Raw genomic sequence first — 12,120 nt, forward strand, 5'->3', positions numbered from 1 at the left:
AACCCAAACATAAAATCCCCCCAAATAAACGAAACTTACCTTAAGTTGATGTTTGGTTGGGATTCTTTGTAGTCGTATAACACTGAAGTGATCAGATGAGATGCGCGCCATGCCCAGCATATACCTCAGCATTTAAAGCCCGTATTTTTATACAGGAACGAAAACTAAAGATCCAAGACACCTTGGATATGCCAACAAAATTATAATACATATAGATTGATAAATTCGAAATTTTTTATGAAATAAGTAAGGGTTAACATTGTGCTTCCTCGGGTGGGCATCTGATCACTTCAGTGTTAAATGACTACAAAGAATCCCAACCAAACATCAACTTAAGGTAATTTTCGTTTATTTGGGGGGATTCTTTTACGTCATAACACTTCCTTTCACAGATGAGACTTCAAAGCCTAAGTTTCTGTACAAAAAATGATATTCGACCTGAAGTCACCCACCTTGGAATATGTAACAATAACTATTTATGTTTAACAGAAATTTATTAATACTTTAAACCCTCATTATATACATAGTTAAGCAAGTATGATTATTCATACAATACATCCAATATCTCACACAACTGTTATATCGTTAACAAGCGTTATACTGTAAACCCAGAATTTGCATTGTCACTTTTCACAAATTGAGCACAGCACTACCATAGTCTTTCTCAACCACTTTCTTATCATAAAAAGCACTAAAATATCCTTATACTGGACCAACCCGCAGTCTTTAATATATCCTGAATGGGAACAGAGGAGTTTTTGGCTTTTGAAACTGAAGCTGACCTGGTGCTGTGCGCTTTAAAATCACATTTTATGCCAGCTTTATACATAACGGTTTTTATCCAACGGCCATTTGTGGCACTTGTTACTGCTTTATATGGCTTAATATAACTAATAAATAAATTAGTTGTACTTCTTAAATCTTTTGTTCTACGCAAATACACAGACAACACACTATGTACACAGATACTCCTATCTGGAGGATATGCTTTCAGTTCCGCAACTGGAATACTTACTCCTGGTCTTGATTGTTTCAGTGGACCCTTATATCTCAAAACAAACTTTGAGGGTTCTTCCCTCAGCTTATCAATGGACAATAAATGTAAACTCTGGCGTCTAGATGCCAAAACCAAAGCAATAAGCATAACAAGTTTCAATGTTAACATTTTCAAACAAAGCTCTTCATGAGCTGGCAAACTTCTCAAATAATTCAGTACTAATGAAACATCCCATGTTTCGCTATATCTCGATTGAGGAGGTCTCAAATTAAAAATTCCCTTCATCATTCTTAAAACTAAAGGATGTGCCCCTGCAGAGCATCCATCTATCACAATACCTACTGCCAACAATGAAGACCTTGCTGAATTTAAAGCACTGTAACTCATACCTTGTTCAAAAAGGCATGCTAAAAAATCTAAAACTATATTTACATTTGTCTGAAATTTACTGATTTTCCTTTCACTGCAATAGTTAAACCATTTCTTAAGATACATTGTGTACTGTTTTTGGGTTCCATGTCGCAATGAATACATAATGATGTGTGTAGCTCTTTCTGATATGCATTTACCTTGCAAAGTTTCCCTGACAAACCATTAACATTAGATTCTTGTGCAGTGGATGAATTTTCTGTGTTCCTGGTAATGTTAACAATGTGTCGTGCACTGGAAGAATGTAAGGATCCTGTATCAGATGTTCCATCACTATAGTGAACGATGTTTGTGTCAACCAGATGGGTGCTATAAGGAGGCACTCCCCTTCTTCTCTCAGCTTCATCGTAAGTCTGGGAATCAGGCTGAAAGGTGGAAATGCATAAAAATATAAATCTGACCAGTTCATAGCAAAAGCACCAATAAACTCTGGATCTGGTTTCCACGACACAAACCTATTCAGCTGAGTATTTAGCCTAGATGCAAACATGTCAATTTCTGGTTTGTCCCAGATATTAAGAATTTCTCAGCTATATACCTGTCTAGCATCCATTCAACATTATCATTATAACTCATAGTATAATATTGACTCATAGTCAGCATCATTCTCAGAGCCAGGAATATGTACTGTAGAAATCCATATACTGTTATCAATAGCCCAAAGCCACAGTTTTTTGGCCAATGCATTGCATAATTCTGACTTAATGCCACCAAGACTATTTACGTAAGACATTGCACAAGTATTGTCTGTTCTTACCTGCACATGAATGTTTGAGTCTTGTTTACAAAATGATTTTAATGCATGGAAAATTGCCAGCAGCTCCCAAGAAATTTATATGATGTAAGGCCTCATCATATGTCCATCTACCACCTATTTTCATATTATTACAGGTTGCACCCCAGCCTGTACCACTCGCATCTGTAATAATCAATTTATTTGGGGGACCGTGTCTTGAAACTGTTGGCAAATTTTCTATCCACCAACTTAATTCCTGACGCATGGCGTCAGTAATTTCCATTTTTTCATCAAAATTACCACAGCTCCTAGCTAGGCATTTTGCCTTTTCTTTTTCCATTTCTCTATAAAAAAGCGGTCCATATCCTACCACTGAAAATGATGCTACCATAAGACCAACTGCTCTTGCGACTTCTCGTATTGTCACAATGTTTTTGTTTTTAAGTTTCTTGCATTCAAACAGTAGTACTAATTTTCTTTCTTCAGTAAGATAAACAACCATTCTAACAGAATCTATATGGTTTCCCAGGAAAATAATGTTCTGAACTGGTTCAAAAACTGATTTTTTCTCATGAATAATGAAACCTAAATCAGACATTACATAAACAGTGTCTTGAACATTATGTTTACACTCTATTTTTGTATCACCAAGAAGCAATGAATCGTCAATGTACCCAGAATTTGAATGTCCCATTTGGCGTAATTTTGCATAAACGGGTTTCATTAACTTAGTGAACTTCCTGGGTGCTAATGCTAGACCGTTAGGTAAACAAGTGTATTCTAGAATTTTGCCGTTCCAAATAAACCTTAGATAACGTCTGTGAGGCTTATAAATATTGACTGAATAGTACCCATGACGTAGATCAATTGATGCCACGGAACAATTTGGTTTAACCAACTTTAGTGCAATTTCAAAAGTGTCCATTTTGAAATGGTGATATTCGACAGATTTGTTTAATTCTTTAAAATTTAAAATCAAACGGTATTCACCATCTTTTTTAGGTCTAACAAAAATTGGTGAAATAAATTGATCTTCTTCAAACTGTGCCTCTTGAATGACTCTAGAATCTAAAAGTTTTTGGACCTCTTGGTCTATAATTTTTTCTTCATGGAAATCAAATTTTTGGAAAGGATATATATTTTGCTTTGGAATTTCTTTATCAAAATCAATTTTGCAGTGCAATGCAATATTCAACACACTGTCATCTGAAGTCAATTTTTGCCAGTTTTATTAAAAAAAACCGTAGCCTACCTGCTTGAAAACTTACTGGTGCTGGGAGATCAACTACTTCCCGTTGACCTCGGTCTTCTGGCAGTTTTTTGGATGGCTTTGTGTGTACAGATTACTACGAGCAAACACACTGCCTCTTCTGTATGGTGGTCTTCTTGCACCTCTCAAGAAACGTGCTCCACCTCTGAACACACGCCTGCCATTGAACTGTGATCTGTTAAATGCTACATTTCACCTTATCTTGTTCATCTCTTGAATGTCTTTGATATCCTTCACAATTGTATCCTCATACAACATGTCTGTATATGAAGTAGAAGCCGAACAAAGATGATGGAGCTTTGGATCCATATCTTTCTTGTGATACTCCTTTCTACGACAATTCAACCATTTATTAGCTTGACCTAATAGAGCTATCGAATTCATAGCCAGTTCTAAGTTCTCTTGATCAAATGTTTCTGCATAAACATCCAGCACTTTGACAATATTACAAGCTGCTTTCACAAAACAGTTCTGAATGCCCCGAAGTTTCGAATCCTCCATTTGTGTATGTTGTCTTAACACACTCCATACACCTGGGTTCACCTTAGTTTCTTTCAAACCTGCACAGTTTTCTGGCCTATGAATGTCTTTAACAACATTTTGATAATGATCATCAGTCATACCCTCACGAAAAGCATCATTTACAAGCTGCGCAAGCTGTTCATCAACAGGCTTCGATGTCAGATCACTTTTCTTAAATGTCTTACTAAACTTACCGAACACAGTGTTTTGTGTATCATCATTCAAAGAATCTTGGTTCGATCGTTGATCATTTAAACTGGCATTAGATTGTTCATCATCGTTCTGACCTGACCTAAAATCATAGTTTTCATCATCAACATCGTACTGTGTATCGTACTCGTAGTCGTACAGATCATCAACTTTTTCATTAGTTTTGTTTATGTTTTGATTCATTTCACCTAAAATGGCTAACCCCTCTTTATTAAAGTTCTGTGCTACATTCGGGGCTGAGCCACCGGAATTCAATTGGGAACTGCCAGCAATCTGGTCATCTGCTCTAACATTACCTGCACTCATTGACGATTTCTTCGGCCTAGAACCTGTGACAGGTCTTTTACCTTTATCAGAATTATTTTGGGCACTTGTGTCAACGTTCACCACCAGATTTTCGGCCTGAGAACACTTCAAACCTGAGCTATTCTCAGTATTATTGTTCTCTGCAGCATGCTTAATCATGGCAGCGGCCATATTTTTCACATACCTGTGTATACGTCACAGAAAACAGTCGAAAGCAGAATAATATTACCGCAAAAAGAACTATATTTTGTGAACTACGTAAGCTCTAAATTTAGTTAGTTGCTAAAAATAGCAGAGGGAAAAACCAAGAATAAAGAAGAAACTCTACTATATCCCAAAGACTGTATTTATTAACGGCTAAATATCACGTTGATTTTGTAATAGAAAGAGCATTGAAACTCAAGGGTAAACGATTTGTACGAGGGGGCTAGCCCCCGAGTATAAATCGTTTACCCGAGAGTTTTAATGTTCTTTCTGTTTTGTATCATAGCCTTCCATATATGGTAGCTGTAGTCATTCCTCATTGCCATATACAGCAGTTCAGTGAGTACTTGAAATCCTTGCATTACAAATGTGTAAAGCCCAGGTAAAGTAAACCAATGCGAGAGCAGAAAATCAATAAAATACACTTCGCTGTCTACTGTTCCAGACACGCTGGCATACTTTCCTACCCAACAGTGCGGTAACTAGCATGCGGGTATTAAATACCTGCAGACTTTTAGTTACCGCACCCTGAAGTCAGTGTATAGAATTTACCTGCACCAAATTTGTTAAGAAAAAACACCGAGCTATGATACAAATAAATTTAATATAATATTATACTAAGTGTTGTAAATCAAAGCAGTTTTGAAAAACATGACATTGATTTATAAATATATGCTAAGGCAATATATGCTAGGTGATACTGAACTGAGAACACGTCCGTTCAGGTCGAAATCACTAGCGCTTTGAGGTATATGCTGGGCGTGGCGCGTATCTCATCTGTGAACGGAAGTGTTATGACGAAAAAGAATTGAGATTTTTAGAGTGAAGCAACTGAAAGGGCTTATACTGATAGGTGCTAATAAGTAAAAGAAAATAATTTGTTATGAAAGAAAAAAGGAGTTTTGTCATGTATGAGAATCGGGCCTGCAGAAACGGAATCCATGGTTCGCACAGGTCTTTTAAAGTACTTGAATTTGATGCCTAGTACTTGAAAAGTACTTGAATTTGAAACTGCCAAAAACTCCTTGAAAAGTACTTGAATTTTGAAAAAAAAAAAAAAAAAAACGAGTAAATTTTGATAAATTGTCCTTGAATTGATGTTCTGCGAATAGAAAATCATAAAAAATAACAGATCAGACCAAAATATCAAAAAAAAAAGATGAACAAATGACAGACCTATCTTCGACAGGGCTTACCGACGAGTAAATGATAGCACGGTATGGTACCGGGACAGGTTTTACTACTCTAAAAGCAATTATCACAACGTGAAATTTTATCAGTGCTGAATTGAAGGTCATTTCCGGGTTATTTTCCGGGAAAATCAACAGAATTCTTCATAAGTAAAAGAAATAAATGCAACAAATGCAATTTTGTAGTCCTTGAAAATGGGGAAAAAATCCTTGAATAGAATTTGAAAAGTACTTGAATTTGTTTTGAAAGTTCTGTATGAACTATGGAATCTTTCCACAGTATAGATTGACATTTCCTCTACTGTCATGACAGCACTTTTGATGAATTAGTATATAAGCATAACAAATAACATAGCTTTATGTGTAAGATTTATTTTGTCAGCTAAATTAACTGTATTTTGAAGATAACTGTAAATGATGCAGTAAATGAAGGTATATGCATGTATTTTATTACTTTCTGTTTAAATGTGATGTCTGTCAAGATAAATGGTGCAGAGACCAAATTGCAGTACTGTAATTGCTTTTTAGTAGAGGATGCATGTAATAAGACTGTTATGTACTGAGGTCTGTAACAACTTGAAAAAATCTTTTGATTGAAAAAATATCTTCCGCAATTGTCATTACTTTGTATGCCCTGACTTTTTTCCCTCAGATGTTATTCGCTGTTTTTAGCTCCACTATTCGGAGAAAAGGGGGCTATACTACTCGCCCCGGCGTCGGCGTGACCCTTCTTGGTTAAAGTTTTTCGGCAACCTTTGTTTTTCTGTCATATCTTCGTTACTATTGCTTATATCTTACTGTAACTTCACATAAACATTGTCCAGTATAAAAACAATGTATGTGTATGGGTTGAGCCCATTATACCCAAGGTCAAGGTCACTAAGCTGTTATACTTGGGTTATTTTTAAGGTTAAAGTTTTTTGGCAACCTTTGTTTTTCTGTCATATCTTTGTTACTATTGCTTATATCTTACTGTAACTTCACATAAACATTGTCCAGTATACAAACAAAGTATGTATAGGGGCTTAGCCCATTATATCCAAGTTTAAGGTCACCAAGGTGTTATACTTGGGTTATTTTTAAGGTTAAAGTTTTTCGGCAACCTTTGTTTTTCTGTCATATCTTTCTTACTATTGCTTATATCTTACTGTAACTTTCCATAAACATTGTCCAGCATACAAACAAAGTATGTACAGGGACTGGGCCCATTATACCCAAGGTCAAGCTCACCAAGGTCTTTACTTGGGTTATTTTTAAGGTAAAAGTTTTTTGGCAACCTGTGTTTTTCTGTCATATCTTTGTTACTATTGCATACATCTTACTGTAACTTCACATAAACGTTGACCAGCATAAAAACAAAGTATGTGCAGGGACTGGGCCTATTGTATCCAAGGTCATGGTCACCAAGGTCTTATACTTAGGTTATTTCTAAGGTTAAAGTTTTTCGGCAACCTTTGTTTTTCTGTCATATCTTTGTTACTTTTGCTTATATCGTACTGTATGTTCACATAAACATTGTCCAGCATACAAACGTAGTATATATAGGCGCTGGGCCCATTATACACAAGGTCAAGGTCACCAAGTTGTTATACTTGGAATTATTTTCATGTAAATTTTTTTCGAAAGCTTCGTTTATAGACATATCTTTGGTACTTTAAAAGATAATGACTTGAAATTAAAAATATTTGTTTATAATCATCATCTGCATGTGTGGTTACATATCCCATAACTCTAATTATATTTTTGACAGAATTTTGCCCCTTTTGTACTTAAACTTTTGCAATCTTTGCTTTCTGGATATTACTTTAATGCAATATAAGATAAAGACTTGAAACTTAAAATGTATCTTTATCACCATCATCTGCATATGTGGTAACAATACCCATAACTCTGATTTGTATTTTTGACCAAATTATGCCCCTTTTATACTTAATTTTTTTAACAAACTTCGTTTTCTGGACATAAGTTTGGTACTATATAAGATAATGACTTAAAACTCAAAATATATCTTTACCATCATCATCTGCATGTTTTGTATCAATCCTAATAACTAATTTTTGTATTTGATGGAATTATGCCCCTTGGTGTATCTTCCTTTTAAAGTAGAGGTCTCTTATTCAGACATATATTCATTTTACTGTCAAATCCCCGAATAGTGGAGTGCGTTGTCTTACAGACAGCTCTTGTTTTGGAAAGCAATAACAGTGAGTAAATAAAGCAGAGTCATTTTTAAAATAACACCTTGTTTAGTAGCCTACAAGCATTATATATTTCTCTCTTATTACAGAGTCAGTTTGATGAACTGTGGACAAAGTTCAACATATACAGTGGTGGAGAACAGTTGTTTGGTCTATCAGTTACAGACTACCCAACTCTTGTCCGTATAAAGAAGGAGTTGAACCTCTTACAGAAGCTGTATGGTCTGTACAGTCAAGTGATGACAAGCATCAGTGGATACTTCGATATTCTTTGGACTGAGGTGGATATTGAAAAAATAAACCAAGAACTATCAGACATGCAGAACAGGTGAGGCAAGCTAAATGTTTGCATGTATTGTCAGCTTTGGTATGGTTTCTTATACTTGCCTTTGCTCTGCTTTTTTTCCGCAGTTTAAACAGTAAAACAAGTTTTCCTCAATATTGTTAATATACCAATAGCTCGGTAGAATTTGTATACATTTTTAGCTCACTCATGGTGAGCTTTTGTAACTGCTTGATGTCCGTCGTCCGTCATCCATCCGTCAGCAATTTATAAAAAAATCTTTTTCTTCAAAACCACTGGGCAGATTTACACCAATTTTCACAGGAATGATTCTTGGGTGGCCACCTTATAAAATTGTTCAAAGAATTGAATTCCACACAGAGCTCTGGTTGCCATGGCAACCGAAAGGAAAAACATAAAAAATCTTCTTGTCAAAAACCACAAGCGTAGAGTCTCGATATTTGGCATATGTCATCATCTACTGGTCCTCTATGAAGATTTTTCAAATTTTGCCCCGTGAGTTCCAAGTTTTACATAGACATATATAGGAATCTTCTTGTCTGAAACTGCAAGGCCTAGGCTTTTGATATTTGGTATGTTGCATTGCCTAGTGGTCCTCTACAAAGATTGTTCAAATTATTACCCTGGGGTGAAAAGAGGCCCCGCCCTGGGGGTCCCAAGTTCTACATAGACATATATAGGAAAAAACTTCAAAAATCTTCTTGCCTGAAACTGCAAGGCCTAGGCTATTGATATTTGGTATGTTGCATTGCCTAGCAGTCTTCTACCAAAAATGTTCAAATTATGCCCCTGGGATGAAAAGAGGCCCTGCCCTGGGGGTGCAAGTTTTACATAGACTTACATAGGGAAAATTTTTAAAAGTCTTCTTGTCTGAAAGTTCAAGGCCTATGCCTTTGATATTTGGTATGTAACATCGCCGAGTAGTTCTCTAACAAGATTGTTCAAATAATGTCCATTTGTGAAACGAGGCCCTGCTACAGGGGTCACTTGTATATGTGTTATATAGGAAAAAATACTTCAAAAATTATCTGATCATATTTCCTAGACAGTTTAATTATAATTACCTGATTACCCCAAGTAATTAGGAGTCACTTGACTGACCTTGACCTACTGATTTACTATCTTGTTTTTTTTTAAGATACAGCCTTGAAATTTGGATGACATATACAGTTTTGCACACTGATCTTAAAACTGACTTTCAGTTACCATGAATTTGACATACTGACCTACTTAATTATTTTATTACTCAAAATAAAAACCAATTATCTCATACAACACTCTTTATTCATCAAGAATATGCATTGATACTTACAACGATAGTTAAACATACGCATGATACATTTTGTAATAATTTAATTAAATTCAGTAAAAGTATATTGACAATATTGGGAGTTGATCGGCTGCTCATGACTCAACAAGGGTCTCACCGTGTAGAGTCGTTAAAAGCACAGCAAAATCCGTCGACCGAGAGGAGAACAGACGCACCAACCCAAGGCTTGCAAAAACAACGCAACTGCGCAATCCATCGAACTTCGAATTGTGAATCCAACCCAGCCCGGGTGTCACCGGGATGCGGTCAAATGCACAACCCTAGCCAATGTAAAGCGAGGCAATATAACACAACGGACCACAAGGCAAAGCAATGCAAGACACTTTGTACTTTGTAACAGGTATCACTCAAACAACGCAAAGTAACGCAAGACACTTTGTACATTGTAACAGGTGTCACTCAAAGGCAAAGCAACACAAGACACTTTGCACTTTATAACAGGTATCACTCAAATGCAAACACACAACAATTTCAATTGAACGTCGAGCTACCATTCCACCCATTTCGGGTTTCACCGAGAATGAGCGAAACCGCAACACGAGTCAATGAAAGGCAAGGCAAGGCAAGGCAAAGTGACACCACTGAGAGCAATGCAACATACGCAACACACGCAACACTAGGAATCGCCAAGTACTAGGGCAAAACCTTTTACTATCCAGTTAACACAAACTGGTAAACATATGATACCCCAAAGTACGCAACTTGAATGCAAACATACAGACACCGTATCTGCTCACCTCACGGCCGACAGAATTTTACCGCCAACATATGAGCGACAATATCCATCAAGCCAGTATTATAAATAAACACCTTTTACTTATAGTATTATGACAAGATGAAGAAAAACTAATATTGAGGTCTATCAATATGTCACAGTTAAAAAGCCAGTGTCCTACATAATAATTGTTACCACAAATAATAGCAGAATTTTCTAGAGATATCCAACTGTGATCACAAAGTTTTTAAGTTCACATAAATAATATTTACGACAGTCAATACTTCCTATAATTATTTTCCTGTCCTTGAATTTCATGTCAATACGACACATTTGACTTAAAAAGTGAAACTTATACTAATAATTTTATTACTTCACTATTGTCTTCTTGTACATTTAGTTTATATATTTTAATATTAGAAATACGTATATTAATATCAATCAACTATCCCGTGCCTTTTAAAGAAGTATAAAATCTTTCAAATTATACTGGAGAGTCTTATACAAATATAGTCACGCCCATGCTAAACCGTTTTCTTAAATAACAAAATTTATATACACTGCATCAAAATGTCTCAGTTTTTTCTTCATAACACGGTATGAACATCTCACATTTGGAAGTCCTTGGTCACGTAACAAGATGACATCTAGCCCCGTCATACATTTTGATAGCTGGATGTGTTATCTCCTGCAGTGTTATTGCTCTCCGGTATATCACACTCATCAATTTACTTTGGCACGGTTTAACCCTGCAATTGTAAGTAAAAAGACGGCAGTACCTAACAACTCAGTCGTCAAGACCGGGTGGACAATAACAATTAACTTGAACTAGAACATGAACGTTAGCTATTGTTAAATAGATGGACTTTATGCAAATTTCCTTTACAACTTTGAACCAATTTCATAAAACATTCCACAGATGATGTAAGATCAACATAAATAGATCAGTAAATTGTATATAAAATACTGACAAAGTATTCTAGCAAGTTGTTAAAACTACAATACTAGCCCGGAATTAAAGATGCAAAGCTCTATGTTTCGAAAGTTTCCTATAAATACAGGGTGTGGCGGGCGGGTAGTTTTGACGTTACCGACGGTGTAGCTAGCAAAATGTGAGAGAACTGCACGAGATTATTGGTATTTATATTATATCGACTGGGTACCAGTATCAATAGGAACCAGTTCAGATCAGCCAAGTGTAACAATATCGATGACACGTTTATCTACGAAAACAGACGACAATTTAATAAACTAGCAGACGGTAATTAACGAGCAACAATTTGAGAAAAAAATAAATTAATTATTTTAATTCTAAAATAATTTCCATTATTTTATTACTCAAAATAAAAACCAATTATCTCATACAACACTCTTTATTCATCAAGAATATGCATTGATACTTACAACGATAGTTAAACATACGCATGATACATTTTGTAATAATTTAATTAAATTCAGTAAAAGTATATTGACAATATTGGGAGTTGATCGGCCGCTCATGACTCAACAAGGGTCTCACCGTGTAGAGTCGTTAAAAGCACAGCAAAATCCGTCGACCGAGAGGAGAACAGACGCACCAACCCAAGGCTTGCAAAAACAACGCAACTGCGCAATCCATCGAACTTCGAATTGTGAATCCAACCCAGCCCGGGTGTCACCGGGATGCGGTCAAATGCACAACCCTAGCCAATGTAAAGCGAGGCAAATAA

At 35.9% G+C, this 12,120-nt stretch overlaps 2 protein-coding genes across 2 annotated transcripts in view; one reads left to right on the forward strand and one right to left on the reverse strand.

Annotated features, from left to right (window-relative positions):
- The window catches only part of LOC123532722 (dynein axonemal heavy chain 8-like), a 330,542-nt gene that overhangs the window by 137,031 nt on the left and 181,391 nt on the right, over positions 1 to 12,120 (forward strand). The window contains exon 31 of the mRNA XM_053518182.1: positions 8,152 to 8,390. Coding sequence (XP_053374157.1) covers positions 8,152 to 8,390 — 239 coding nt within the window. The remainder of the gene's footprint in view (positions 1 to 8,151; positions 8,391 to 12,120) is intronic.
- On the reverse strand, positions 512 to 5,120 carry LOC123532723 (uncharacterized). The gene is made up of 2 exons (XM_045314286.2): positions 3,415 to 5,120; positions 512 to 1,791 (listed from the first exon to the last, which is right to left on the reverse strand). Exon 1 carries the CDS (start codon positions 4,639 to 4,641, stop codon positions 3,625 to 3,627), a length of 1,017 nt encoding a protein of 338 aa, XP_045170221.2. The 5' UTR covers positions 4,642 to 5,120; the 3' UTR covers positions 512 to 1,791; positions 3,415 to 3,624.

This window comes from Mercenaria mercenaria, chromosome 11 (assembly GCF_021730395.1).
Source record: "Mercenaria mercenaria strain notata chromosome 11, MADL_Memer_1, whole genome shotgun sequence".
In the NCBI taxonomy this organism is placed as follows: Eukaryota; Metazoa; Mollusca; class Bivalvia; order Venerida; family Veneridae; genus Mercenaria; species Mercenaria mercenaria.